The sequence below is a fragment of the Schistocerca americana genome, chromosome 4 (genome assembly GCF_021461395.2).
Source record: "Schistocerca americana isolate TAMUIC-IGC-003095 chromosome 4, iqSchAmer2.1, whole genome shotgun sequence".
NCBI classification, from domain to species: Eukaryota; Metazoa; Arthropoda; class Insecta; order Orthoptera; family Acrididae; genus Schistocerca; species Schistocerca americana.
The window spans coordinates 372,552,628-372,579,920 of record NC_060122.1 but is presented as its reverse complement, the minus strand read 5'-3'; the positions used below and the strand labels follow the sequence as shown (position 1 = coordinate 372,579,920).

The 27,293-nt window shown below is 39.9% G+C and overlaps 1 protein-coding gene across 1 annotated transcript in view; it reads right to left on the bottom strand.

Moving 5' to 3' along the window:
- Window positions 1-27,293, bottom strand: part of LOC124613493 (venom carboxylesterase-6-like) — a 150,489-nt gene that overhangs the window by 89,480 nt on the left and 33,716 nt on the right. The window contains exon 4 of the mRNA XM_047142201.1: window positions 6,757-6,942. Coding sequence (XP_046998157.1) covers window positions 6,757-6,942 — 186 coding nt within the window. The remainder of the gene's footprint in view (window positions 1-6,756; window positions 6,943-27,293) is intronic.

Here is a 27,293-nt window from a genome sequence, read left to right as displayed (position 1 = left end):
TAGACTCTAGGCCCTCGTCGGCGCTTGCAACATATGGCTGACTTACGTCAGGCGCATGTGTGAGATGATATAAGCGCGGTCAAACTTCTATGCTCCCTCTGATGAGCCATGTACGGCAGATGTGCTGCCTTTTCACCTTAACTTGGACATATACACTTGTTTTCATTTTAGGTATGTTCATTGTTGTTTATAAATTATCTGACCTTATATGCTGATGAACTACTTGAAGCTTTATCATAACTCGTACTGTTTGGACATATTGTTTCATTTTTTAACTCTTAGTAACAACTGAAGATGAGGATGAGACCCGGAAACCGGTTGTGTAAGACATAATAAATGCAAATGTTGTACGCTGTAGCAGAGGTTTCACTATTGAACGGGATTAGTCATTGTTGCTGCCAGAAGTCGCAGTTCCGGCAACTATATTTCGCACCCTCCATGCAATCTGCATGTGCGATTAGAGACAAACCTTTCACAGATCAGAACAGAACAGACAAGCATCTGAACGTGATCAGGAGCTGATTAACTCAGTCTTGAATACTTTACTGTACTGGAATTCCAAAAATATTGCTCGGCCCCTCCCGCCCGAGGTTCGTGTCCTGCCTCGAGCATGGGTGTGTGTGTTGTTCTTCGCATAAGTTAGTTTAAGTAGTGTGTAAGTCTAGGGACCGATTACCTCAGCAGTTTGGTGCCTTAGGAATTCACACACATCAGAACTTTTTTTTCAGTAATACTATACTGGGGCAACCAGAATCTGTGTCGAGGTCCGCCCATCCATAAACTCTGAACTTGCACTCAGAACCAGTGTTGTGTTACCTATAGCTGTCACATGACTTCACACACTGCCTGTGTTGGTTCAGTTTGGTGCTACTTTATCTGGCGCCTGAGAAGATGTTGGCTCCTAGCTGTGAATGTTAAGACGTTCTCACAGCTGTCTTTTTCATCTTCCAGCACTGACTGAGTCTTTGAAATCTTGTAAATGTAACAAAGCTTCATCGAAAATTTATATACATTAATATTCTGTTACACGTTTGCTTCTTAAACTACAAAAATTTAATTTGACAACATACTGCATTACCTCTACACATTTTGAACAAAAATCTGGAAACGCATAGAGAAATGCATGCATCAACATAAAAATCCTGCAGGTAGCACAGTTTTACTTGACCACGGATGGCACCTATGCAATGTCATCAATGCTTCGCAAGTGCCAGTAGTGGACAGAACAATGTTCTTTGTAGTTGTGAGTGCATTACATTAGATCAAATTGCATCAAATTGTTGGTGCCTGTATGGTGGGTTCTTCAGTAACCAAGGTAATCGAAGTATTTAGTGCTTCAAGAGGCACCGTATCAAAGATTCCCATCACATACAATGATGGCGGAAAAAAATCATCTTCTAAGTCACAACGTGGACGAAAATGTGGATTGAGTGATCGTGGCAGACGCTCACTGAAGAGGAATACGATCAAAAATAACAGGACAACAGCTTCAAAAGTCACCCCAGAACTGGAAGTCGCAGACACGAACCCTGTAAACAGCAAAATAACACGAAGGGAGATCAATACGCAAACAGGGCGAGCTGAAATTCCAGGACTGCTCATCAGTGTTGCTAATGCCTGTGACAGGCGTATGTGGTATCGAAGCCTTGAAACCTGGACTATGGAGCAACAGAAGAATGGCATTTGGTCGCATGAGTCTTGATTAACTCTGAGCATAACTTTTGGTCGAGTTTACATCCCAAGAGGGGAACATGACATGTGATGATTTGGGCAGAAATATCGTGGTATTCCAAGGAGGCCAAGGTCACTCTGCTAAGTCGATTACTGCCAAGGATTATGTGACCATTTGGCTGAACATGATCATGCCATGATACAATGTTTGTTCCCCAAAGATAATGCTGTGTTCCAAGATGAGAGGGCCCCTGTTCACACAGCTCGAATCGCAAAAAACTAGTTTTGTGAGCACGAGAATGAGCTGTCGCATCTCCCCTGACCGTTACAGATACCAACTCTCAATATTATGTAGCCCTTGTTGTCTGCTTTGGTGAGAAGAAAGATATGAGATACCTTCAAAAACCATACAGGAGCTGTATTTACCCATTCCGAGACGACTGGAATCTGTTTTGAAAGCCAACCAGTTTAGTCATGTGTTTTTGGTGTCCACCCCAAGTGTATGATAAAATAGACAGTGCTGCAAGCGTTGTTGTAAAACTTCAGCCACATAGACTGACAGGTGAATAATTATTGAAATTTATGACGTTCAAACAATCTTAATCAGTTAAAATCTAAGGCCAAGTTTTGATTCAAATTAGTTATTAGACCTGTGCTGCCTTTGTTCTTAAACAGAGAGATGAGAGCTGTACTAAATTTATTCGTAATTTTTTAGATCATAGGTCCGTATCAATAGTTTCCGCTGACGGGAGCGTCTCCAGACACGTCTTTGGCATGGAGTCTCGTTGACTGGAGTGTCTTCAGTGATCAGTTCCGCTTCGAACGTGTCTGGAGATGCCACGAACAGCGGTGGGATACCACCCTGACTATCTCCCGCCATACCGGTCGACAAACAGCCATGATAGTCTGGGTTGCCATATCATTTCACGGCAGTACCCCTATAGTTGTCATTCGAAGCTCCCTTACAGCGGTACGTCGACGGTATTCTGCGACCCGTTTTGTTGCCCTTCTTGGCAAACCATCATGGGCTTACATTTGAACAAGATAATATCCGCCCGCACAAGCCGACAGTTTCTACCGCTTATCTTCGTGCTTACCAAATCCTACCGTGACCAGCAAGGTCACCTGATCTCTCCTCAAACGAGAAAGTTTGGTGCATTATGGCCTCCTAACTAGCTTTGGATTTTGACAATCCTACGGGTCAATTGGAAATAATTTGGCACGATATCCCTCAGGAGGACATTCAACAATTATAAATCAATGCCAAGCTGAATAACTGCTTACATAAGGGCCAGAGGTGGACCAAAAGTGTTACTGACTTGCTCAATTTGTGAAGCTCTTTGTCTCGAATAAATCATCCAATTTTTCTTAAATTGTAATCGTTTGTTTGCTTATGTTTGTACATGTACATCACATCTACCGATTTCTGTGTTATTCGGATAATTCTTTCGTTGTGAGTCATTTTTCTCTTATGTGTAACAAATCGAAACTCTTACTGTGTTAAGCGTACTGTCTGGTCAAAGTTGTACAGTAAAGTCTCCACTTTTTTTATTTACATTTTTTCAGTCCACTTGATTTTCAGCATTCTTCCGGTTTTCTTACCGTAGCCCATGACTCAATTCCACACAATCTTGCATCATTTTGTGTATCAAACGCTTTTCTGTGTTCACAAATACTACGAAAAATCTTGCTTTGATTGTCAAACCCAACTTCAGGACGGCCTCTCTGGTGCCTTTACGTTTCCTATAGTGAAACATTTCAGCCAACAGATCTTCAGTTTTCTTTCGCATTCTTCTGGCAGCTTGGAAATATGAGCTGTCAAACTGACTGTCCCATTGTTCTTACATTTATCTGCTCTTGCCGTCTTCGGGAATGTCGGGATAATATTGTTCTAAGAGACCGATGACATGTTTCCAGTGTCATAGATTCTGCACACCAACTTGAATAATCGTTTAGTTACCTCTTTCCCCAATGATTTTAGAAATGCCGAATAAATGTTATTTTTTAGAGTATTGAGGGAGAAAGAGATAAATGTTACTGCAAGTATGCTAATTTGTTTTTACACGAAACTGCTACACATTCTTCTAGTTATATTATGACTTCCATAAACTCCAGTTTAAACATTGCGTGGATACAGTGCTCTTGTCTGACATTGAATCCACGGGATGGACTGCCCCTAATACAAAAAAAAGAAAACAAACCCCCTTTTAATGCACATCTATCTTTGTAACTATCGCTATCAGGCGTCCCTCCTCACGTAGAAGATCATACATTATTTTTTCCAGTTCATGTAGGTCAGACAAAGAATAACACAACAACGTGCAATGCTAATGTGCACACTCAGTAAATGATATGAGCACATTATAATTTATTAAAAAGTTCATGATAATTCTCCTAAGCTGTTGCATTTTCTGGTGCGAGGGCGTCGTAATATTAGTGGTACATTAATGTTGCAAGTTTTTTAGTCTATGAAAAAAAGTGATTTTCTGGGCATAATACCACTCACACGAAAGGAATAGATCATTTAAACCAGCTTCTGAAGTCGAGCCACAAATTGAAGTTGGGTACCTCTGCCGCCTATCTTCTGGAGCCAGGTAGGGAAGTTCCCATGATGGAAGCAGGTAATTATGTTGCACGTTAGGTGTCGTCTACCGCATTTCCAAGTCGAAAACACCGATCTTCCAGGAGAAGGACGCTCATTATAGTAAAGGTGGTATCTTTGTTATTGTCTGTTTTTTCACTCTCCTTTCCGCGCGTTGAAAGCCTTCGCTTTAAATCTATGGTCTTGGTCGGACGTAGCGAAATCAGGATTAGGTGGATATCAGTTGAGTCTAAGCGTCCTCTGCGCAGATACCCCACACTCGTTCTGATGATGATGATGATGATGAGCGTTTGGCGTCATTGGCCGGGAGGCCCCTCGCGGGGCAGGTCCGGCCGCCATATCGCAGGTCTTATTACATTCGGCGCCACATTGGGCGACCTGCACGCCGGATGGGGATGAAATGATGATGAACACAACACAACACCCAGTCCCTGAGCGGAGAAAATCTCCGACCCAGCCGGGAATCGAACCCGGGCCCAGAGGACGGCAATCCGTCACGCTGACCACTCAGCTACTGGGGCGGACACACTCGTTCTGTAATTAGGCTTAATGGCCTTGTATGCACAGGAAGTTTAATCATCTTGTGCATTGTGTTCATAAGATGAACGTAGTTTTCTGCCAGTATAACAGAAGCGAACACTTGACGACTCCGACTTGCGGCCTGACGAACTGGACAACTTGCATTAAGTGATTTTGCTTCTGCCGCAAAGAAAATGGACTTTTTTGCACTATACTGCCCCTAACACAAAAAAGAAAACAAGTCACCATTTAATGCACACCTATCTTTGTAACCAATCGCTATCAGGCGTCCCTCTTCACACAGAAGATCATATATTATTTTCTCCATTCCTTGTAGGTCAGACAAAGATTAACACAATAATCTGTTGAGAGTATTACGTAAGCTAGTAAATTAGTTAGTTAGCTAATTAAAATTTCCGTATATCAGTTGCACAATCTATTATTATGTAAAACTACTTCGTTTACAGGCGGTTTATGCACGATTTCTTTGTATGTGTAATTACACGTTGGTCATTTGCACATTACTAAATATCACAGAGGCTTAAACGTAACAAAAATCAATTATTTTTTATTTGTCCCTAAAGGGTACTTATATTACAAGTAAAACAAAAATTTAATAATAAAGGAAACATATTTACAACATGTACAACTCATGATATCAACGTTTAATTAAATTTTCGTCTACAGGATAGGATAAGTTCTTCAGAAGAAATGATCTCAGATTACTTTTAAAATTTGCCTTAAACCTGTCAGATATGTTATGATGAAATGTTTTCGTGGTTGGATACTGAACTCCTTTCTCAACCACTGAGAGCTTTATTGTTATCACATAAATTTGCGTAATAAAGCATTAACGAGTACAGATATGCAAAATGTATTAAGATATTTATTTGTTTTCAAAACCAGCAATTAAGCAAAGAGCAAAAGTTGTTAAATTTGAGAAGTTCACTAACATGTTTGTCCCATTTCAAATTTTTACCAAAATGGACTATCGAAAATCCAGAGGAGAAAAAGCTGGAAGCATTTAAAGTGTGTAAATATACTAGAGAAAGTTTGAAATAACTAAGTGCTAAAAGGTACAGTTGAACAAATATGTCTACGAGGGAAACTCGTCACTAGAAGAAGGATCAGTTTAGTGACACCACTGCTGTAGCAGCCATCAACAGCTAATTTGACACTGGAAGGGGAAAAACGTTAGGAGCAGACAACCACTAGAATGTGTAAAATATTTAGAGAATTTTGGATGTAGCACTTACAGCGACATTGAAAGCTTAGAATAAGGTATGGAAGGATTGATGGCAGCGCCAAAACAATCGAAAAACTGACACCTAAAAAAAAAAATTGTTCGTCCGACAATCTGTAGCATTCTACACTTTATACTAACACACGTGCACCTTCTACATTTGTTGCTGACCTTCTGTTTGTTATGCAGAAGTGAATATAATTCGTTTTATCGAATGTAATGGAAAATCCATTTGCAGAGAAGCACCCATCGATTCTCCTAAAAACATTATTTACATTTCTTTCTGTTGCTGCCTCTCTCTAACAGATTAATAATAACACTTGCAACGGCCTTTCAGGTATGTTAACTAAAGGTTTTTCACGTATACAAGGAGTATGACTGGACAAATAATTGATCCATGTGGAACTCCAACTGTGAGTACTCGACCTTCGCTACAACTTCGACAGTTCAACTGTCTAATTATTCAGCACCACTTTTTGCTTCACTTTTGTTAAATACAATTCAAGCTCGCTGTATGTAACACTAGAATTTCATTAAATGTAAGTTCTCTAGAAGAGTGAAACGATCAAATGTTTTGGCGAGGTCACAAAAAATACCAATTGGTGATCTTTAGTGATCCGAGAAGTAAAATACGTGTATTACAGCGTCGATATTTCAGCTCGAGAAGAGCGTGAATTTATAGAAACAAACAAATGACATCTGTCAGGATGTCCATACTCACGGAAGGAGAGGTGTGTGAACATGTGGTAGTGCGCGCTGGCGGCGCCCGCCTCGACGCCGAGCAGCGTCACGCTGTGCGGGTTGCCGCCGAACATGGGGCCGTTACGCAGCACCCAGCGCAGCGCCATCGACTGGTCCTTGAGGCCCACGTTGCCAGGCAGCGACATATCCCCAGCCGCCAGGAAGCCTGCAAACAGTCGACGGCAAACTCACCGTTGCAGCCTGAGCGAAAGGCGAGAAACCTGGGGCGGAAACGGGATGGGACGAAATTAAGCAGCAAAATTACCGACAGAGAATTCCAGTCCGAAGTAGACGATCAACAAACTGAAAATGAAGTGAGTGATCGAAACAAACTGCAGATCGAAACGAACTGGAGACTAAGTGTTTTGATCCAATTCTTCTTTCAGTCTTCTGACAAGTTCGATGCAGCCCTCAATAAATTAATCTCCTGTGCGAACCTCTTAATCTCAGAGTGGCACTTGAACCCTATGTCCTCAGTTATTTGTTGGACGTAGTCCAAGTTCCGTCTTCCCCTCCGTTTCTTACCTTCTCTACAGCTCCAATACCATGAAAGGTAAACCCTGATGTCATAATCCATGTCCTACCATCCTGTCCCTTCTTCTTGTTAGTGTTTCCCACGCCTTCCTTTCTTCGCCGATTCCGCAGAGAATCTCTGCATTCTTTATCACTCCACCTAACTCTCAACACCTTCCATTTCACCACATCTCAAACGCTTTCATTCCCTTCCTACAGTCTGCGACTCATTGACATCAATGCTTTGCTCCAAACGTACATTCTAAGAAATTTCTTCTTCAAATTAAATAACAGCCAGGAACGCCCACTTCGCAATCGCTTGTCTACTCTTTTATGTCCCCCTTACTTCGTCTGTCACGTGTCTCTTTCTTCCAAGGTCGCAGAATTTCGTAATTTAGTTTACATCATGGGCATCAAATGTGACATTAAGTTTACCATTAATCCCATTTCTTCTGCTCCACATTCCCTTCCTCTTTTTCGGTTTACTCTCAATCCATGGTGTGTGCTCACTCCATTCATGAGGGCTTGCAATTTTTCCTCACTTTCATTAGAGATAGCAATTCCATCGGCGAATCTTATCATTAATATGCTTCTCATTTAATTTTAACCACACTCTTCAACTTTCGGTTACTTCCTTAGTACTTGCCGCACGAGGTAGCCGTGCGGTCTTGGGCGCCTTGCCACGGTTCGGGCGGCTCCGCCCGTCGGAGGTTCGAGGCCTCCCATGGGCATGAGTGTTAGTGGTGTCCTTAGCGTAAGTTAGTTTAAGTTAGATTAAGTAGTGTGTAAACCAAGGGATCGATCACCTCAGCAGTTTGGTCCCATAGAACTTACCACAAATTTGCAAATTTTCCGTAGTACTTTTTCGATGTATAAGTCGAACAGCAGGGGCGAAAGGATGCGTTAAGGGCAAAAGACTTCGTGCCTGTCCTACACAATTTCCAATGGGAGCATTTCGTTCTTGGTCTCCCATTCTAATTGTTTCCTCTTCGTCCTTACACATACTGTGTATTACCCAAATTTCCCCGTAGTTACCCCCTATTTTTCTGACTTTCCAACTTCTTGCACCAGCTCTTTTTCCAAGCTGACAAATTCCATGAACGTCAGATCTTGCATCCATCATCAGGGCAGCGTCGAAACTGTTTCTCTGGTATATCATCCTTTCCTACGCCCAAACAGTTCGCGAATTTTCTTTTCGATTTTTTGTGAATTATTATTGCCAGCAGCTTGGTGCTTGAGCTGTTAAGCTGATTGTGCTATAGTCCACGCACTTGTCTGCCATTGTCAACTTCGGTATTTTGTGGATGATATTTTTCCGAAAGTCTGAGCGTATGCCTCCAGTCTTCTATACATATACACCAACTAGAATAGTTTGGTTCCACTTCCCACAATTATTTTTAGATATTCTGAATGACTTTTGTTTATCCCTTGTGCCTTATTAGATACCTGGTAAAAATGGTTCAAATGGCTCTGAGTATTATGGGACTTAACTGCCGAGGTCATCAGTCCCCTAGAACTTAGAACTACTTAAACCTAACTAACCTAAGGACATCACACACCTCCATGCCCGAGGCAGGATTCGAACCTGCGACCGTAGCGGTTGCGCGGTTCCAGACTGTAGCGCCTAGATACCTGGTATTCCAAAGCTCCGTTCAGCACTGAGTCTCGTTCTGCATCCCCATGCATGCATATCCAGAGGAATATTGCATCATAATTCGGAATAACACAGGAACTGCTATGTTGTGCGGGAATATACACAATGGATGTACGAGTACAGGTTGTAGACACGTGGTTGACGACACGCAGAAGTTTGAGGCTAGCCTTGAGTCGTGCTGGCATAGACTAATGATAAGGCGACCGCTGGCGATAAGCGGGAAATCCGGGTTCGAGTCCCAGTCCCGCACAAATTTTCATTGTCGTCATTCCATTCTACAGGTGATGGTTGAACATACTCGCAATTGCGAATACATTTAATGTATTTCATAACGGCTGTAGTCGTCACAGTGCTTGTTCTTTTCGACAGGCATGCACGTCCAAAGGAACCCTGCATCATAATTCGGAATGATATAGGCACTGCAACATCGTATGATGAACCCCGGCTGAAATGTTCCCTTGTTTCCGGGCCTTTTCCAACTAGAAATCTTCCTCTTCTAATTTTTGAACAGCGTATTCGCGGTGACCATCTGAAATTTGTTGCAGCGCTCAATTAGTCTTTCTCCTATCTCATTCCTGCTGCCAAACCCATATTTTTCGTTAACCGTTCCTTCTATTTCTTCCCCACTACCGCGTTCCAGTCCCCCATGACTTTTAGATTACTACCGCACTGAATTACCCGTTCACTGCCTCGTATACTTTCTCTCGCTCTGCATCTTCTGCTTGTGACATCGGCATGAAGACCTGAACTATTGTTTTTGGCGTTGGTTTGCCAATGATACTGATGAGCTCTGTTCACAGTAACTCTCATAACGAAGTAACTTTCACAATAAATCAAATAATCCTACACCCCTCATACCATTTTCTGACGCTGTTGATATTACCCTTCTCTTCACTGTCCCCCACTATGTCTAGGCTGTGCCTTTGCATTTCCCCTTTCAGATTTTCTAGCCTCCCTGTCACTTTCAGACATCTCCGACTCGTAGAAGGTTACCCTTTCTTTAGCTTTCTAATCTATTTTTCTCCGCCCCCCCCCCCCCCCCCCCCCCGGATATCTGAATGGGCGAGTAATCAGGAATCTTTTGCCAGCGTATAAATCGTCATGATACTATTTCAGTTACAGGTCACACCACGTGTCCTGTGGATACACGTCATATGTCTTTAATGCTGTGGTTTCCATTGCCTTCTGCATCATCATGTCGTTGATCACTGCAGATTCTTCCGCCTTTTAGCAGCAGTTTCCTGAAGCTCTGCACATTCCTAGGCCCTCTTTCAAAATGTCGTTGACAGAACGAGGGTGACTCCTTATACTGGAAGTCTTCCACCGCCGTTGCTGATGGTTTTTGTCAGAAATTTAAGCAGTGGATGGGATCGAACACAGAACGCAAGGCGTTTTGACTCCTAGTCAAAGATATCACCACGGATACAATGATTATCACCGTGTTCTTTTGTTTTTATATTTTATACGATACACGCCTGTATCCAGCGGAATTTATCAGAGTAATATGTTATTTTTTAAATATCTTCGATGAGCTTTAAAAATATTTAAAATAATTTTTAAATTTCAGCATTTGTAAAAATGTGGAACATTCTACAAAGGAATTACTGGATGGGAGAAATACATGAATGGATGCGTAAAGAAACAACAAAGGGATTTCAATCCCTCTATAAGACCTCGACCTCTCACTAATGTTGTCTTCACTGTTGTTGAATACAACGGGGACCATGATGCAGTATGTGACTTTAGTTATCATATTATTCTTTTTTATCATTGAATTTGTAGTTGTTTGGCAGATCTTGTAGAATATATAAAGAATTTTTTGTCTTCTCTTTTTATCCGTAACTGTCTAAAGACGATCACTGGCTGGTCGAAACGACGACAGTACCATTTGAGTTGTAAGTAGGCTGTTTATGTTTTCTTATTGGCAACGCTACGTAGCGCACTGTATGAAAATCACTGGCTGTGCTGTGTGCAGTCTGTGGCTAGTTTGCATTGTTGTCTGCCATTGTAGTGTTGGGCAGCGGCAGCTGGATGTTAACAGCGCGGATGTAGGGAGAGAGATGGCGGAGTTTTGAAATTTTTAAGACTGGATGTCATGAACTCCTATGTATATTATGATTTTTCAACACTATTAAGGTAAATACATTGTTTGTTCTCTATTAAAATCTTTCATTTGCTAACTATGCCTATCAGTAGTTAGTGCCTTCCGTAGTTTGAATCTTTTATTTAGCTGGCAGTAGTGGCGCTCGCTGTATTACAGTAGTTCCAGTAACAAAGATTTTTGTGAGGTAAGTGATTTGTGAAAGGTATAGGTTAATGTTAGTCAGGGCCATTCTTTCTTAGGGATTTTTTGAAAGTCAGATTGCGTTGCGCTAAAAATATTGTGTGTCAGTTTAAGCACAGTCGTGTCTAATTGTTCTAAAGGGGACGTTTCATATGTCGACCCTTAGCCGAGGATACCTCACTGGAATCTTCTGATTTTTTTCTTGTAGTTTGTGTAATTAGTGTAGCTATTGTTTATTGCTAGCGCGTAATTGTAGAGAGAATCTCCTTTGTAGTTGCAGTCTTTCATTGTTGTACAGTAAAACAGTTGTGGCATGCATGTAGATTTGCACCAAGTATTTCGCAGCTGCGCTTGCAATTAACTAGATATTATTTTCAGTGCTATGTTAATATGTTCTCTTATTTTTGCTCTTCAAATTGTGTTTTTCTGTGTTATCGTGTGAAATATTGTGACAATAATGGCGTGTGAAAAACGTAACACTAGGCTCCAAAGCAAACTGAGAAATAATAGTGACGACGAGCGTAGCTTATTAGCACCACTGTGTAGTGAATTAACAGACATTCGAAGTAGTAATTTGGTAATTGTGCATAGGGAAATGGAGCGGGCGGCAAATAATGGTGTAGACAGTGAAACAGGTAGTGAACAGGGACGTATTATCGATCGATCGGTCAGCAACAGCTCGCCTCAGGAATCCGAAATGACAGAACACAATATTGCAAATACTGTAGACTTAGGTTTTGGTTCCTCACCGTTTTCTCAAATGAGTTAAGACACATTTTCTGCTTGTCAAAATGTGAATGTTGCCGGTGAAAATGCACTGCCAAAAAGCGTAGACAAACAGATTCCAGACACTAATACATTATTATTGCAATTAATGCAACAAATGGAACAAAATCAGAGACAAACACAGCAAAAGCTTCGAAAGTTAGACACAATGGAACAAAATCAGAGACAAACACAGCAAAACCTTCAAAAGTTAGACACAATGGAAGAAAATCTTCAAAAGTTAGACACAATGGAACAACACCAGAGACAAACACAGCAACAGTTAGACGCAATGGAACAAAAGCTTCAAAAGTTAGACTCAGTGGAACATAAGCTTGAACAAACACGTGAAGATTAAACTACTGAGTTACATAACTTTGAATCGAAATGTCAAAAAGTCTGTAATGATGTAAAAACACAAATTTGTGAGCATTTTCAACCTATTTTTTCGCGGCATGAAAATGCATTACAGAATCACGAAGCAGCCATAAAAGAACTGCAAACTATTGTTCATGAAAATCATGAGACCTTGCAAGCTAAAATTGACTCAGTTGCATCTACCGATTCGGTTACGCAACTTGTAAAAACTCAGGAAAACTTAAAGGACACAGTAGATACTCTGAAAATTGGTTCAGAAACACACATGGAGGAAATTAGTTCATTATCAGAGAAAGTAGTTGAACTTTCGGATCAGCTAAATAATTTATCTACGAAGGTAGGTGATAATCTGAATGACACAAAACCGGTAGTCTTTAATGACACAGAAGAGTGCGAACAAATTAGGAAATTCAAACAAAATCAGAAACAAATAAATACGCAACACCAAAGAGAAATCCAGGAAGTACAAGATCAGCTGACACAGGTAATACAAGAATTACGTATTTCAGAGGACACTCGCGCCCCAATACGGGAAGAGGGACATAGAAATATGGAAAAACCACAAATTAATAACACAGGGCATTTCAGAAATTATGAAAGAAATTGGCAAGGTGCACCGAATTTTGAAATGGAACCGCCGACACGACGTAACAATGACCGACATGCGACTCGCCGACATGATGATTTTGACTATAAGCTGTTCATTACTACACGTAAATTTAAAACGTTTAAGAATTCTGGCAACGACATTCATCCACAAGCGTGGCTCCATCAATTCTCTCATTGTTTTCCTCCCAACTGGTCATTAGAGCACAGATTAGAATTTATGTGTGGCTATTTAGAGAATGAACCAGCTGTAAGAATGCGATCAGTCATTCACGATTGCCACAGTGAAGGAGAATTTTATCATGCCTTCCTCTCAGCATATTGGTCTCAAAATACACAAGACCGAGTAAAACATAGCATCATAATGATGAAACATTTCGAACAATCTGAATTTTCCAGTCTTGTGAAATATTTTGAAGACATGTTGCACAAGAATCAATACCTGTCAAACCCATACAGCCCCTCAGAACTCATCCGCATTCGCTTAATCAAATTACCTGAACATTTACGACATATTATTTTGGCAGGACGTTGCAAAGACGACATTGAAGCTTTTCAGGGACTCTTACAAGAATTATAAATTGACACTGACAATCGCGGAACGCGAAAACAGGAACACAACAATTATAGGTCACATCCGTCGCAATTCCGCGATGAAAGAAATAATAACTGGACACGACAAGACTATTCTCACAACACAAATCGTGACCAAAACAGACACCACCCGTATGACAACCGTTGGCAGAGCAGTAATAATTACAGGGGAAGATCACCTCTACGCGGTAGTGACTATCACAGAGACAATCAGAGAAACAGACAATATGGGAACCAAAATAATTATTATCAAGGGAGACAGAATAACTTTAGACGCAACGGTCCAGCGCGCAGTTACGATTCAGTGAGAAATTCTCCACCACGTGACCGACAAGAAAGAAACTACGGAATCTACCGACATGACGACAGACGATATGATCGTAACGACAGAGCTGAATTGCATCAGAACTGGCGGGATTCAAACAGAGCAGGGCCCTCTCGACAAGACGAATTTGTAGAAGTTAGGTCTCCAAATCCCAATAACGACGCGCGCTAACAACGAGACAATAGGCAATGACTCATACCGCTGGCAGCCACAAAGCGTACGTATGAAACTGACGACGCAGCTGCCGTAGCTAGTAATTACGTAAGAATGGAAGACATTAGAGACATCTTACTCCAGGAACACGACGTAAAACATAACAACATTGCATATCCTGTGATTCACATTACAGTAAATGACATAAAATTTACGGCAGTACTTGACTCTGGCAGTCCCATTTCAGTAATTAGTGAAACAGCCTTTAGCAAATGCAACAAATCGAATGATTGTCCCACACTTCCGTTACGTAAGATTAAATTACAAGGTGCAATCTTTGGAAAAAGTGTAGATGTGCGCCAACAAACCAACTTATAATTCTTTTGTCAAAGCCACAGCTTCTCTATGAACTTTCTTATTGTTCCATTATTGTCGACGGAAATTATATTGGGAGTAGACTTTTTTAATGAATACAAAGTAATCTTAAACTTTCACGATGCTGAAATAAGTTTAGAGAAAGAAGGTAGGTCAATAGCTTTGAAATTTGAAGATTGGCTCTCAAACCATGACGAGGAAATTAATCGGCTTTACCTTCTGTTAGACAACAGTTCGGAATTTTCTACGGAACTAGACACTAACAATCACTCTGCAGGTACTGACAGGGATGATATCGACGGCATATTTGAAACTAATGAGTTAATTCAGAATAAAATTCAAACAATTGAGAATTGTAATGACACTGATAGGCAGGACCTTTTTGAGATTTTACAAGCACATTCCACAGTTCTTACTCACAAAACAGGAACAATCAAGCAATTTCAATACCAATTTTGTGTTCGTGAGCAAACTAAATTTTGTGTTAGACCATACGTAATTCCAGCACATTATAGGGACCGTGTTAGAACAGAAATACAATCTATGCTTGACGAGGGCATTATTGAGCCTGCAGTAAGCTCATACAACAATCCATTACATGTTGTTGAGAAGAAAAATGGATCGATCAGGCTTGTCTTAGATTCGAGACAAATCAATACTATCATCATTCCTGAAACAGACAGGCCGCAAACGATGGAAGAACTTCTTCAAAATTTTAATGGCGTAAAAGTGTTGTCTTCTATTGATCTCAGATCCAGCTTTTATCAGATCGAACTTCATCCAGAATGTAGAAAATACACAGCTTTCCTTTGTTTCGGCGTTTGTTATCAGTTTCGGAAACTTCCTTTTGGTTTGAACATTTCTTCGGCAGCATTCATTCGCGGGCTAAATTCCATATTACCTGAGTTCTTAAAACGTCACATCACCTTATATGTGGACGATATTCTGATAGCAGAAGCCTCATGGGAACAACACAATCGCATCCTCAACAGCGTGTTACATATTTTTGCAGAATCTGGAATTACAGTTAACTTGGAAAAGTCTGAATTTGGTAGGACAAAGGTGAAGTTTTTGGGACATATTATTTCTTCTGAAGGTATTCAGCCGGATCCTGAAAAGTTAGAAGCAGTAAGAGTCATTCCAGTTCCATCCACAAAAAAACAAGTCCGCAGTTTTCTAGGTCTTGTAAATTTTTACCGTCGTTTTCTGAATATGCAAATTCTAGTTACACCAAAACTTTGTTCTCTCACTGGAAAAAATAATATTTGGAACTGGGACGAACAAGCACAGTTGGAATTCAATTCTTTGAAAGAATCGCTACTTAATGCGCCAATACTAGCTCATCCAGATCTGTCTCAAGATTTCTGCCTTAGCACGGATTCTTCTAAAGTCGGTCTTGGTGCTCATTTATTTCAAGAAGCCATAGAAAATGACACTACTGTTCAGAAAACCATTGCTTTTGCTAGCCGAGTGCTAACAAAATCTGAAAAAAATTATTCCGTTACTGAATTAGAAGCTTTAGCTATCTTTTGGGCATTTAACAAATTCCGTTTCTTTCTTTCTGGTAAGCACGTAAAAGTATACAGCGATCATCGTGCATTACAATTTCTTATGTCTTCAAAATTAAATCATGACAGGTTAAAACGTTGGGCATTGTTTCTGCAAGAATTCCGCTTCACAATAGTCTACATTCCCGGCAAGGAGAATATTGTTGCGGACGCACTGTCACGCGCACCGGCTGGGCTTGAGAAAAGTAGCACAGAAGGCAACCTCGAGAAAAATTTCAGTATTCTTTACATTCAGAAAGTCGCCTTTGAAAACTTCATCACCACATCTTTAAAGGACATTGCTCATGAACAAGATAAAGATCCGATTTGGAAAGACATCAAGAGCAAATGGCATGAAAAGACACACACACAGATTCGGCATTATTACCTGGTTAGAAACAACATACTCTTCAAACGCTGCACTGTTGATGACAAGCTATGGGTACTTTGCATTCCAGACGATTTTGTTAATAAGCTCATTTGGTACATTCATTTCAGCTACGCACATTTTGGTCCACGAAAATGTTATTATATTCTTCGAACGACTTGTTATTTTAACAATATGGAAAAGAGAATTCGAAGAGTCTTGTCTATTTGTAAACTTTGTCAAAAGGCGAAACCATCTACTGTCTCACATCGTGCTCCGTTGTTTCCTATTATTCCTTCTAAATTAAAAGAATTTGCTGCTGTTGATCTCTTGGGACCGCTTGTCAGAACATCTAATGGATTTTCGTACGTTCTAGTTGCTGTTGAACTTACTTCAAAATTTGTTTCTTTCACTCCGTTACGTAAAGCCACTGGACGGTCTGTATCCAACGCCTTTGTTAAAAATTTCTTACGTGAAGTTGGACACGTTAGTAAAGTCATTTCAGATAACGGACCGCAATTCAGATCTGCTGTTTGGTCACGCATGCTTCGGAATCATAAAATCAAACCTGTTTTTATTTCATTGTGCTCACCACATTGTAACCCGTCTGAACGGATTATGAAAGAAATCAATAAGCTTTGCAGACTTTATTGTCACAGAAAGCATCAGCATTGGGACAGATATTTACAATTATTTCAAAACGTGCTGAATGAAATGCCTCACGACTCCACTGCTTTACCACCTACTCTTGTACTAAAGAATGAAGAACCACCGAACAGAATCAGAGAGCTTGTACCTTTCCCGAATACACGTAAACTTCGACACAAAGACATAATTGATTTGGCTATTATAAATATAAAATCTGCAGCAGACAAAAGGAGAAAACTACACGGTAAAGCAAATGCAAAGAAATTATATATTGGTCAGAAAGTTCTCATTAAAGCTCATTCATTGTCACATAAGAAGAAACACTTGAGTCACAAATTCTTTCTAGTCTACAATGGACCTTACAGAATCCGACGTATACCACATGATAATTGCGTTGAAGTTGAAACTCTGCGTACTAGGAAGAGTAAAGGTTTACACCACATTTCACATGTAAAACCGTTTATTGAAAGATAATCTGCTTTTTAACTTTGTCTTTGCCATAAAACTTTTCACTTCACATTTCTAGTATGCTTTGTCAGAATTAAGAAACTGTTAACATGCAACAATATTTGAAGTTAAATATCCAGTCAAGAACCAAGAAAACTTATTTAAACAGAAATTATTAATGCATTGTTATTGCGAACAGACGACACAGTGTAATTGTGTGTGTACATTCTTGCTTGTTAGTTGCACGATTACATAACGACTATAAGGCTCACATACTTAGAACATTTACCAGTACTGCTAATGAGATTTTAATGCAACATTTTGGTTTACTTGAAAATACATTCTGGATTTAAAGTACTTTCTGTGAGATACCAGATGACACAGTGGTTAGTTTATGTGACAGCTACACGATTTTATCACGACACTACTAATGAGTGACAATTTACAATGTTGCTTTTGCGGTGTTTCTGTTTTATATCTGCACAGTTTTTCTGAATTATTCTGGAAAGTAAAACATGTTTTAGTAGTTACTTTTGTGGTATAGCAACAATGAGACAGCCTTTTTCGTGGCACAACAATACGTTACTGTACAGTACTTTCTTCATCACGCCAATAAGCATAATAACTACGATATCTATTCGCAAAGCATTTCACTTTTGTTTATCATGAGGTAAGTACATAGACTTCTGCAGAACGTAGCTTTCGGAGGACGATAACTACGACACTTCCACAGAGATTATGTTGCAACAAGACGCACAGTTTAGCGCTACAGGACACGCATTTGAGTGATTAATTTTGTACTTAAACCATTTATTTTTCAAGATTTTTGAATTACAAAGAAAGTTTTCCGTGATACATTTCATTCCAGTGCTGTAATCTGTAACACCTGAGGGTATAATTACATTAATCCTCAGGGGGTACACGCTTACTTTGTGTATCATGTGTTTGGCAAGCACAAGGAGCCCTAGCTAATATGGTATTTGCTTACACAACTTTACACATCGGTACCATATTTCTCTAACACATAAATTACGCAGATATCTGATCATTTAACTGAGAGAGACAAACATTTATTTTAATACATCAGTGACAGATGTTTACGTAATTACACAGTTGGATAACTTCACACTTATGAAATTGAATTTTGTCTGTACTTTGCAAACTGTTAATTTTTTTATTTTTTTTTGGAACCATTGTGATACTACGAGAGCTTTGAATGATGTATTTGGTATGGGATCATGATTTTTAAAGTACGTTTGACGTAGATGACACTTTTGACATGAGCAGAGAATTTTTTTAGGTTTTGAAATTATTGAAGGAAGCTACGACGATTTTGAGATTTGACTGAGGTGTTATGACGTTATTATTACGATGACTATGTGTATTATGCTGTTGCGGTATGTTTATGATCAATAAGCTGATGCTATATGAGTTATTTGATTATGCCACGTGTCTGTTATGATGAAATATTGAAGAAGTGTCGACGAATAAGGTAAGGAATAATGAGAAGTGGTTAGGGACCCAGGTTTGTGAAAAAGATTGTTGGAAACCAAGAATCGTACTTTAAGAGTTATGAAATGTATGTAAATGCGTGAATGTATTACAATGCCGATGAAAATTTTTTGGACACTGTTATATCAATAGGATTTTGTTTCTACAAATTTGTAACGCAAATTCTTGACCTGTGAAATATTTTTATATGAGACTGTCACTGTAGCGGAAACTGCTGTCGTAAATATTTCAGTAAGAAAGGTAAGTGACCTTGACGTAATGCGGTTTGGGCGCCCAGCTGAGAGGTAGTCGTCTGACAAAAGAAAGCCATTAGGTGCAAAAAAAAAGGCCATTATCCTCGCTATTGACATTTCTTTGTCCAAGAGCATCGCAAATACGACACGCTCAAACTTGAAAACATATGATTACACTGTGGAGCTCTTAATTTATGATATTTACTAAAATGCCTAGTGAAATGATGAGAAATATTTTATATCTATTGTCTTTGTAGTTGAGAGATTGCTCATTTTGTTTAATATCTAGTTTCTAGCTGCACTGCAGCATTGGTTAAAATAAAATTTTATGGATGTACTAATATAGATATCTTATGCCTACAGATCCAGTAAATAATAACTTAAAAAAAAAACGAAGGAGCGCAAAAAGACATTTCCCTTCACAGGACTTGCATACATAATTTTCTTTTCAACTACTTGGTAATATTTTTCGTAGAATAAGTTGTGGTACACCACTTTAATTACATAGACATTATGATATGATTATACATTTCCTGTATCTGATTTGTTGTCTTTAGTGTACTATTTTTTCTGCTTGACCTTTGTCATGCTTAGGTATAAGTTATAGCATTTACTGCTGCTGCTTGCCAGGCATAGTGTTACTGAATTTGACTTTGTATTACTCTGTTAAGCCAGTTTTACTACTGATTTATTTTTATTGTTTGCTGCACATTGCCTTATATTAGATGTAATTTTGCAATTGCTCTGCTAATTTATGCTGCTTGCTTTGGCATTTGTATTTTTTATCATTGCTGTTTGTGTTAATTGTTTTGTGCTGCTGCATTGCCTCGTCCCTTAGTTTAGCATCTGAGCTGAGTAGATTTAAGTTAGCTCAAGAGGGGGTAGACTATACAAGAGAATGAGTTGTGATGAATTGTAAGAAATGCTTTGAGAAGTCATACGAAAAAAGTACAGAAAGCAGGTATAGATAGGACTTTTTGGAAATAATGAAGAACGAAGGGAAATCTCCGAGAAGTAAAGAAAGTTTTGTTTGCAAAATACTGCAGTAAAAGAAACCCTGTCCTTTCCTTGTGTTATCCTACTATGTGTTTGTGTTCCCTTGTGTATTTGTGTTTTCCTGTCTTTATGTGTTTATCTGATAAGACTTATGTTGTAGAATTTTTTTAGTACTAAGCTACATTCACTATGATGAGGAATACTGTTATCCTCAAATATAAATTGCATTTATAATATGTTATTTACTTTGTAAAGATGTTTAGACATTATTTATTTATTCTGTTTTGTTTTAATGCTCATGTGTGAAGGTGATGTTGCAAAAGTTATTCTCATCTTTCATGTATGTACTTACGTCATAATTCCTGTAACACTGATGTACATGTTTATTTCTATTCTTTTGTAAAGCCTGTACTACTACAGATGTTATCTATATTATTATGTTTTTAATGATGTTTTCTGTATCTTTGTAATTGTATTCTCATGTTATAAAATTGTAATTGTCACCAGTTCATCATATTATTAACTTGTAAGTTACATTTCACTGCACACGTTTCTGTTGGTCATAGTATATGGACAATATTTGAGAAGTAGGGACTGTTAGTGTTTGCACGTGTGTTAATAATTCAGCAAGGGACTGGATAACAGCATTTCTGGTTCTAAGGACAATTTCAAAAACTTTGTGAGTGCACAAGTGGTGGTTTATGGACTTGCTATATTCTCCGCAAGACTCTTCGATGGTGATTGTGCACCTGCACAGTCGCAACAGATGGCTGCTGGCCGTCTCTACAAGGACTACAGTGGGTCTGCATCTTTGATGGCCCACCAGTACCATTATTTCTACAAGGACTACAGTGGGTCTGCACGTTTGATGGCCCACCAATACCGTAATCTCTACCAGGACTACAGTGGGTCTACACTGTGATGACCTACCTACCAGTAGTCTTCAAAACTTCGACTGACTCTGTGGTGGGTTTGCACTGTTGTGGCCCATTACCTGTCAGCATGTCGAGAGTCAGCATTGTCTTTCTGTTGAAAGGACAACACTACTTCTTCAAGACTGCATGGAAATCCACCGCTTCCATGTGCATTTTCTTTTACTGCTCAGACTTTGAGAAAAACACTGCAATTTTCCTGTGATGAACAATCTGGACTGTCTTTATAGACTGTGAGAAAATTTTAGCTTTTGACCAACATTGTATTAATAAGTGTGTGCATTTGATTTCTTTGTTATTGTAATTATGGAAACTTTTATCAAATCATTATTGGCCACTGCCCAAAACAATTTGTAAAATTTTTTGTGGGGAGCATGGGGGCTATGTAAGTAGGCTGTTTATGTTTTCTTATTGGCAACGCTACGTAGCGCACTGTATGAAAATCACTGGCTGTGCTGCGTGCAGTCTGTGGCTAGTTTGCATTGTTGTCTGCCATTGTAGTGTTGGGCAGCGGCAGCTGGATGTTAACAGCGCGTAGCGTTGCGCAGTGCGGAGTTTTGAAATTTTTAAGACTGGATGTCATGAACTCCTATGTATATTATGATTTTTCAACACTATTAAGGTAAATACATTGTTTGTTCCCTATTAAAATCTTTCATTTGCTAACTATGCCTATCAGTAGTTAGTGCCTTCCGTAGTTTGAATCTTTTATTTAGCTGGCAGTAGTGGCCCTCGCTGTATTACAGTAGTTCCAGTAACGAAGATTTTTGTGAGGTAAGTGATTTGTGAAAGGTATAGGCTAATGTTAGTCAGGGCCATTCTTTCTTAGGGATTTTTTGAAAGTCAGATTGCGTTGCGCTAAAAATATTATGTGTCAGTTTAAGCACAGTCGTGTCTAATTGTTCTAAAGGGGACGTTTCAGAGTATGTTAAATACATGGAGTAATGAAGCTGCTAAATTCACTAGGCAAGTCGGCGAGGAGAGTGCCAGAGTTAACTTACAGATCATTCAAAAGCCCATAACAGACCAAAGTCGATGTGAGCCAAAAGTCGTAGTACCAGAACCAAAATTCACAAGCGTGAAAGAAACATGAGAACCAGGTAGAATAGCAGGTAGCGAGTCGTCACCTTACTAAGAGCTTCACTCAGTACATTACAGTAACGAATAGCGAGCATCGCCGGCTGTTTAACACATCTTCTCCAGCGCCGGACAGTGCTACCCTTTCCTCTGCCAAGGTGGAATCGATGTCGGCATCGTAAGACACCAAATGCTTGAAATGATATCCAAAGGAAAACTAGTCTTAAGCCAAATGAATCCGTTCGAAAGCGGCAGAATAATTAGTGTCGAGGAAATGCGTTTCTCGCGCTGCATTTTGTCTTGTACAGGACGTGTTGCTACGACTGTGCTGCACTGTGTGGAAACATTGACTAGAAAAAACTGGTATTAACAGCAATGAGTGGGTACTGGACCTCGCAGTGTTACCACGTCAGTGACCATTGCCATCTTCTGCAGTCCACATAGCTTCTTCTACAGAGTTAAGAAGTCATTGGATCACCTGTGACGTGTGTGATCCGGTTTAAGGTGCGCTGCTCTTAACTTGAGTGCAGAGACGACAGGAGCCATGCAATTTCCGCTGCAGGAATTCTTCTCCCCAGGCACTCATCTGACATATCACTCATCGAACATGTCTTACCGGCTTTATGTTACCCTGATCATCATCGTGCATCTAATCCGCCGAATAAGCCAAAACCAGGTAATAACGATTTTTGAGAACAGTGGAATCTTATTCGGAAATAATTGTGCTTCTCTCTGTACGTTTAAGGTTCTCTCGACGTCATGGGAATGATGGAAACAAAGTAAACTTGTACACCTTGATCGAACGTCATTGATATCAAACAGAAGAAGAAGCATTTCAACACCCATATCTGTCATGAAAGCGGAACTGGCAATTTCCCCACTCCTAACAAGAAGAAAGTTCGAAACCACTTATGTGCCTGTACATGTTGAGTGTCAGATCCTCTATAAGTGCCCGCCGGAGTGGCCAAGCGGTTCTATGCGCTACAGTCTGGAACCGCGCGACCGCTACGGTCGCAGGTTCGAATCCTGCCTCGGGCAGGGATGTGTGTGATGTCGTTAGGTTCGTTAGGTTTAAGTAGTTCTAAGTTCTAGGGGACTAATGACCTCAGAAGTTTAAGTCCCATTGTGCTCAGCTCCATATGAACCATTTGAACCTCTATAAGTCAACCACTACTATGGAAATTGCGCTGGTTACTAAGTCTCATACAGACTGTCATACTGATCGAAAAAATCCAAATATCCACATCTATACTCCACAAACCACCTTGCGGTTTGTAGCGGAGGGTACTTTGACTATCACTGTCACTTCCCCCTTAACTGTTCAAGTCACGAATAGTTCGCGGGAAGAACGATTGCCGGTAGGCCTCCGTATGGGCTCGTATCTCTCTAATTTTATCTTCATGGTCGTTTCGCGAGATATACGTGGGACTCTTCTAGGAACGCACACTCTCGGAACTTTAATAATAATCAACACCCTGACGCAGAGTGCCTCTCTTGCAGCGTCTGCCACTGGAGGTGGCTGATAATCTCTGTGAAGCTTTCGCCCTCACTAAACAAAACTGTAACGAAAGGCGTTGCTCTTCTTTGGATTTTCTCTGTTTCGTCTAGCAGTCCTGTCTAGCAAGCAGCCCGTACTGACGAGAAATATTTAAGTATTGGCCGAACGAGTGTTTTGTAAGCTACGTCCTTTGTTGATGGACTACATTTCCTGTGGATTCTTCCAATAAATCTCAGTCTCCCATCTGTAGTAAATTTTATGTGATCATTCCACTTCAAATCACTCCGTAGGCATACTCTTGGATAATTTATAGAACTAGTTGCTTCCAGTGATTGTTCTGCAATTGTGTGATCATACAATAAACGGTCTTTATGTATTCGCAATACGTTACATTTGTTTATGCTGAGAGTCAATTGCCACTGCCTGCACCTAGTGAAGACGCTCGGCAGGTCTTGCTACAGTTTTCTAGCGTCCTAACTTCTCTGTCTACAACAGTACCATCAGCGATAAGTCTCACAGAACTTTAGGCATTATCTACTAGCTATTTATACATATTGTGAAAAGACCTTTAACACTCCCTGGGACACGCCCGAAGTTACTTTTGTGTCTGAAGTTTTGTCTCCGTTCACAATGACACGCTACAGTCGCAGGTTCGAGTCCTGCCTCGGGCATGGATGTGTATGCTGTCCTTAGGTTAGTTACGTTTAAGTAGTTCTAAGTTCTAGGGGACTGATGACCTCAGATGTTAAGTCCCATAGTGCCCAGAGCCATTTTTCACAATGACATGCTCTGTTCTATTTGCTAGAAAATCTTCTATCAAGTCACACAGTTGGTAGAATATTTCCTAAGCTGGAATTTTCTTCGTTAGATAGCAGTGTGGAACTGTATTGAACGCCTTCCGGAAGTCAAGGAACACGGCATCTACCTGGACGCCTGTATCTACTGCTTTCTGGGTCTCATGGATTAACAGAGCCAGCTGGGTTTCACACGATCGTTGTCTTCGCATCCCATATTGATTCCTGCAGAGGAGATTTTTGGTCTCCAGAAATGTCAGTTCGCGAATATAAAACATGTTTCAAAATTTTATAACTAACCGACGTCAGAGATAAAGAAAGGCCTACAGCTTTCTGTGTGTGTTCGGCGACCCTTCTTGAAAACGTGAATGATGTGTGCTTTTTTCCAGTCGTCGGGAATACTTGACATACGGTACACTGCTGTTAGAAGAAGGGTACGTTCTTTTGCATACTCTATGTAGAATCGTATTGGCATTCCGTCATGTCCAGTGGCCTTCCCTCTCCTGAGTGGTTTCATCCGCTTTACTAACCCATGGTCACTTATTTCGATATCAGCCAGTCGTTCGTGAGACGGTTTAAGGTAGGCACTACAGTGTGATCTTCCTCTGTGAGACAGTTTTTGGCGCCGTCCTCCGTTTCCGTGCCATTATGGTTAAAGAGTGTCTGGACAGATGACTTTGATGCGGTTACTGATTTAACATAAAACTAAAACTTCTCAGCGTTTTCTGTCAAATCAGTAGACAGAATTTTACTTTAGAATTTGTGTGAATGCTTCACGCACTGCTCCCCTTACCCTAATTTTGGTTTCGTTTAGTTTTTATCTGCCTGTGAGGTTGTGGCTAAGTTTAAATTTGCAGCGAAGCTCTCTTTTGCTTTCGTAGTTGCTTTCTGCCATGGTCGTCGAACCACAGCGGGTCTTTTCGAGCTCTGACAACTTTTATTGCCACATACTTGTCTAAAGCGTGTTGTACAACGCGCTTCAACTTTGTCCATTGATTCTCAACGTTCTTAGTGCTGGAATTGAAATTTTCGTATTGACCACTCAGGTAATCCGAAATTTGTTTCCTGTCGCTGTTGCTAAGCAAAAAGTTCTTCCTGCCTTTCTTTGTATTCCTATTTACAGCCCTATTCAGATATGTTGTAATGACCTTATAGTCACTGATTCCCTATTCAAAGTAAACTGAGTTGAAAAGTTCAGGTCTATTTGTCACCAGCAGGTTTAAAGCGTTATTTCCACGGGTCGGTGGTCTGGTTAACTGCCTCAAGATAATTTCGGACAAAGAAAATTTCACATGATCCTCTGTCTCTACCCCCGTCCTAATCACTAGAGTCAACCTGTCTATAGCTTGTATGTTGTAATTTCCTCTTAAATCTGTAACGTCAAAGACACACAGCACATTGAGTGATTCAGCAACGGATTCCACGCCACACTTGGATTCTCAGCTCAACGCAGGCGAGAAAAGAAACTTATTATTAACAGAGTAAGAGCGGACAGCATGAATAACAATAAAACAAAACATTTGTTAAAATTTATTCCCTCTTCAGGCTGTGATTCATGCCTCATCTAGGAGGTATTGCACATGTACTAGTAGAATAGAACAAATACAATTACTCAAGAACAATTACACTGCACAATATTTTAAAAACCAAGGATTATTTTTCTCTTAAAGTAGCTGTTAGGTCCGTGGATAGGGCCATTGCCATGTATTTACCATTTCATACGTCTTTGCAAAAGAGAACTTTAAAATATGAGGATCTTATGTTTCATTACCTCTAAACATAAGTGAATTTCATGTAAAAAAAGTGACTTTTATTATGATTGAACAGCCAGACTAACGTGCTTTATAGACTAATCATCTCGTGCAGTAATATTTCATACTTGTAATAAAGTCAGATAGATATTCTCTTCGTATTATTATGCCACATTATTGTATCTGGTGAAATGGGTTTTGCCTGAAACCAATAAAATAAAAAATAATCAGCATGAATGGTGCAAAGAGGAAAACATTATTTGTTGAGGTAATTTAGAAAACGGACGAAATAAGCTCTGATGAATTAGGAATGTATATACGCAGAACATAAAATCATCTCGTTAATCTACTTGTGTTGTTGTTGTTGTGGTCTTCAGTCCTGAGACTGGTTTGATGCAGCTCTCCATGCTACTCTATCCAGTGCAAGCTTCTTCATCTCCCAGTACGCACTGCAGCCTACATCCTTCTGAATCTGCTTAGTGTATTAATCTCTTGGTCTCCCTCTACGATTTTTACCCTCCACGCTGCCCTCCAGTACTAAATTGGTGATTCCTTGATGCCTCAGAACATGTCCTACCAACCGATCCCTTCTTCTAATCAAGTTGTGCCACAAACGCCTCTTTTCCCCAATTCTATTCAATACCTCATCATTAGTTATGTGATCTACCCATCTAATCTTCAGCATTCTTCTGTAGCACCACACTTCGAAAGCTTCTATTCTCTTCTTGTCCAAACTATTTATCGTCCAGGTTTCACTTCCATACATGGCTACACTCCATACAAATACTTTCAGAAACGGCTACCTGACATTTAAATCTATACTCGATGTTAACAAATTTCTCTTCTTCAGAAACGCTCTCCTTGCCATTGCCAGTAGACATTTTATATACTCTCTACTTCGACCATCATCAGTTATTTTGCTCCCCAAATAGCAAAACTCCTTTACTACTTTAAGTGTCTCATTTCCTAATCTAATTCCCTCAGCATCACCCGACTTAATTCGACTACATTCCATTATCCTCGTTTTTCTTTTGTTGATGTTCATCTTATACCCTCCTTTCAAGACAT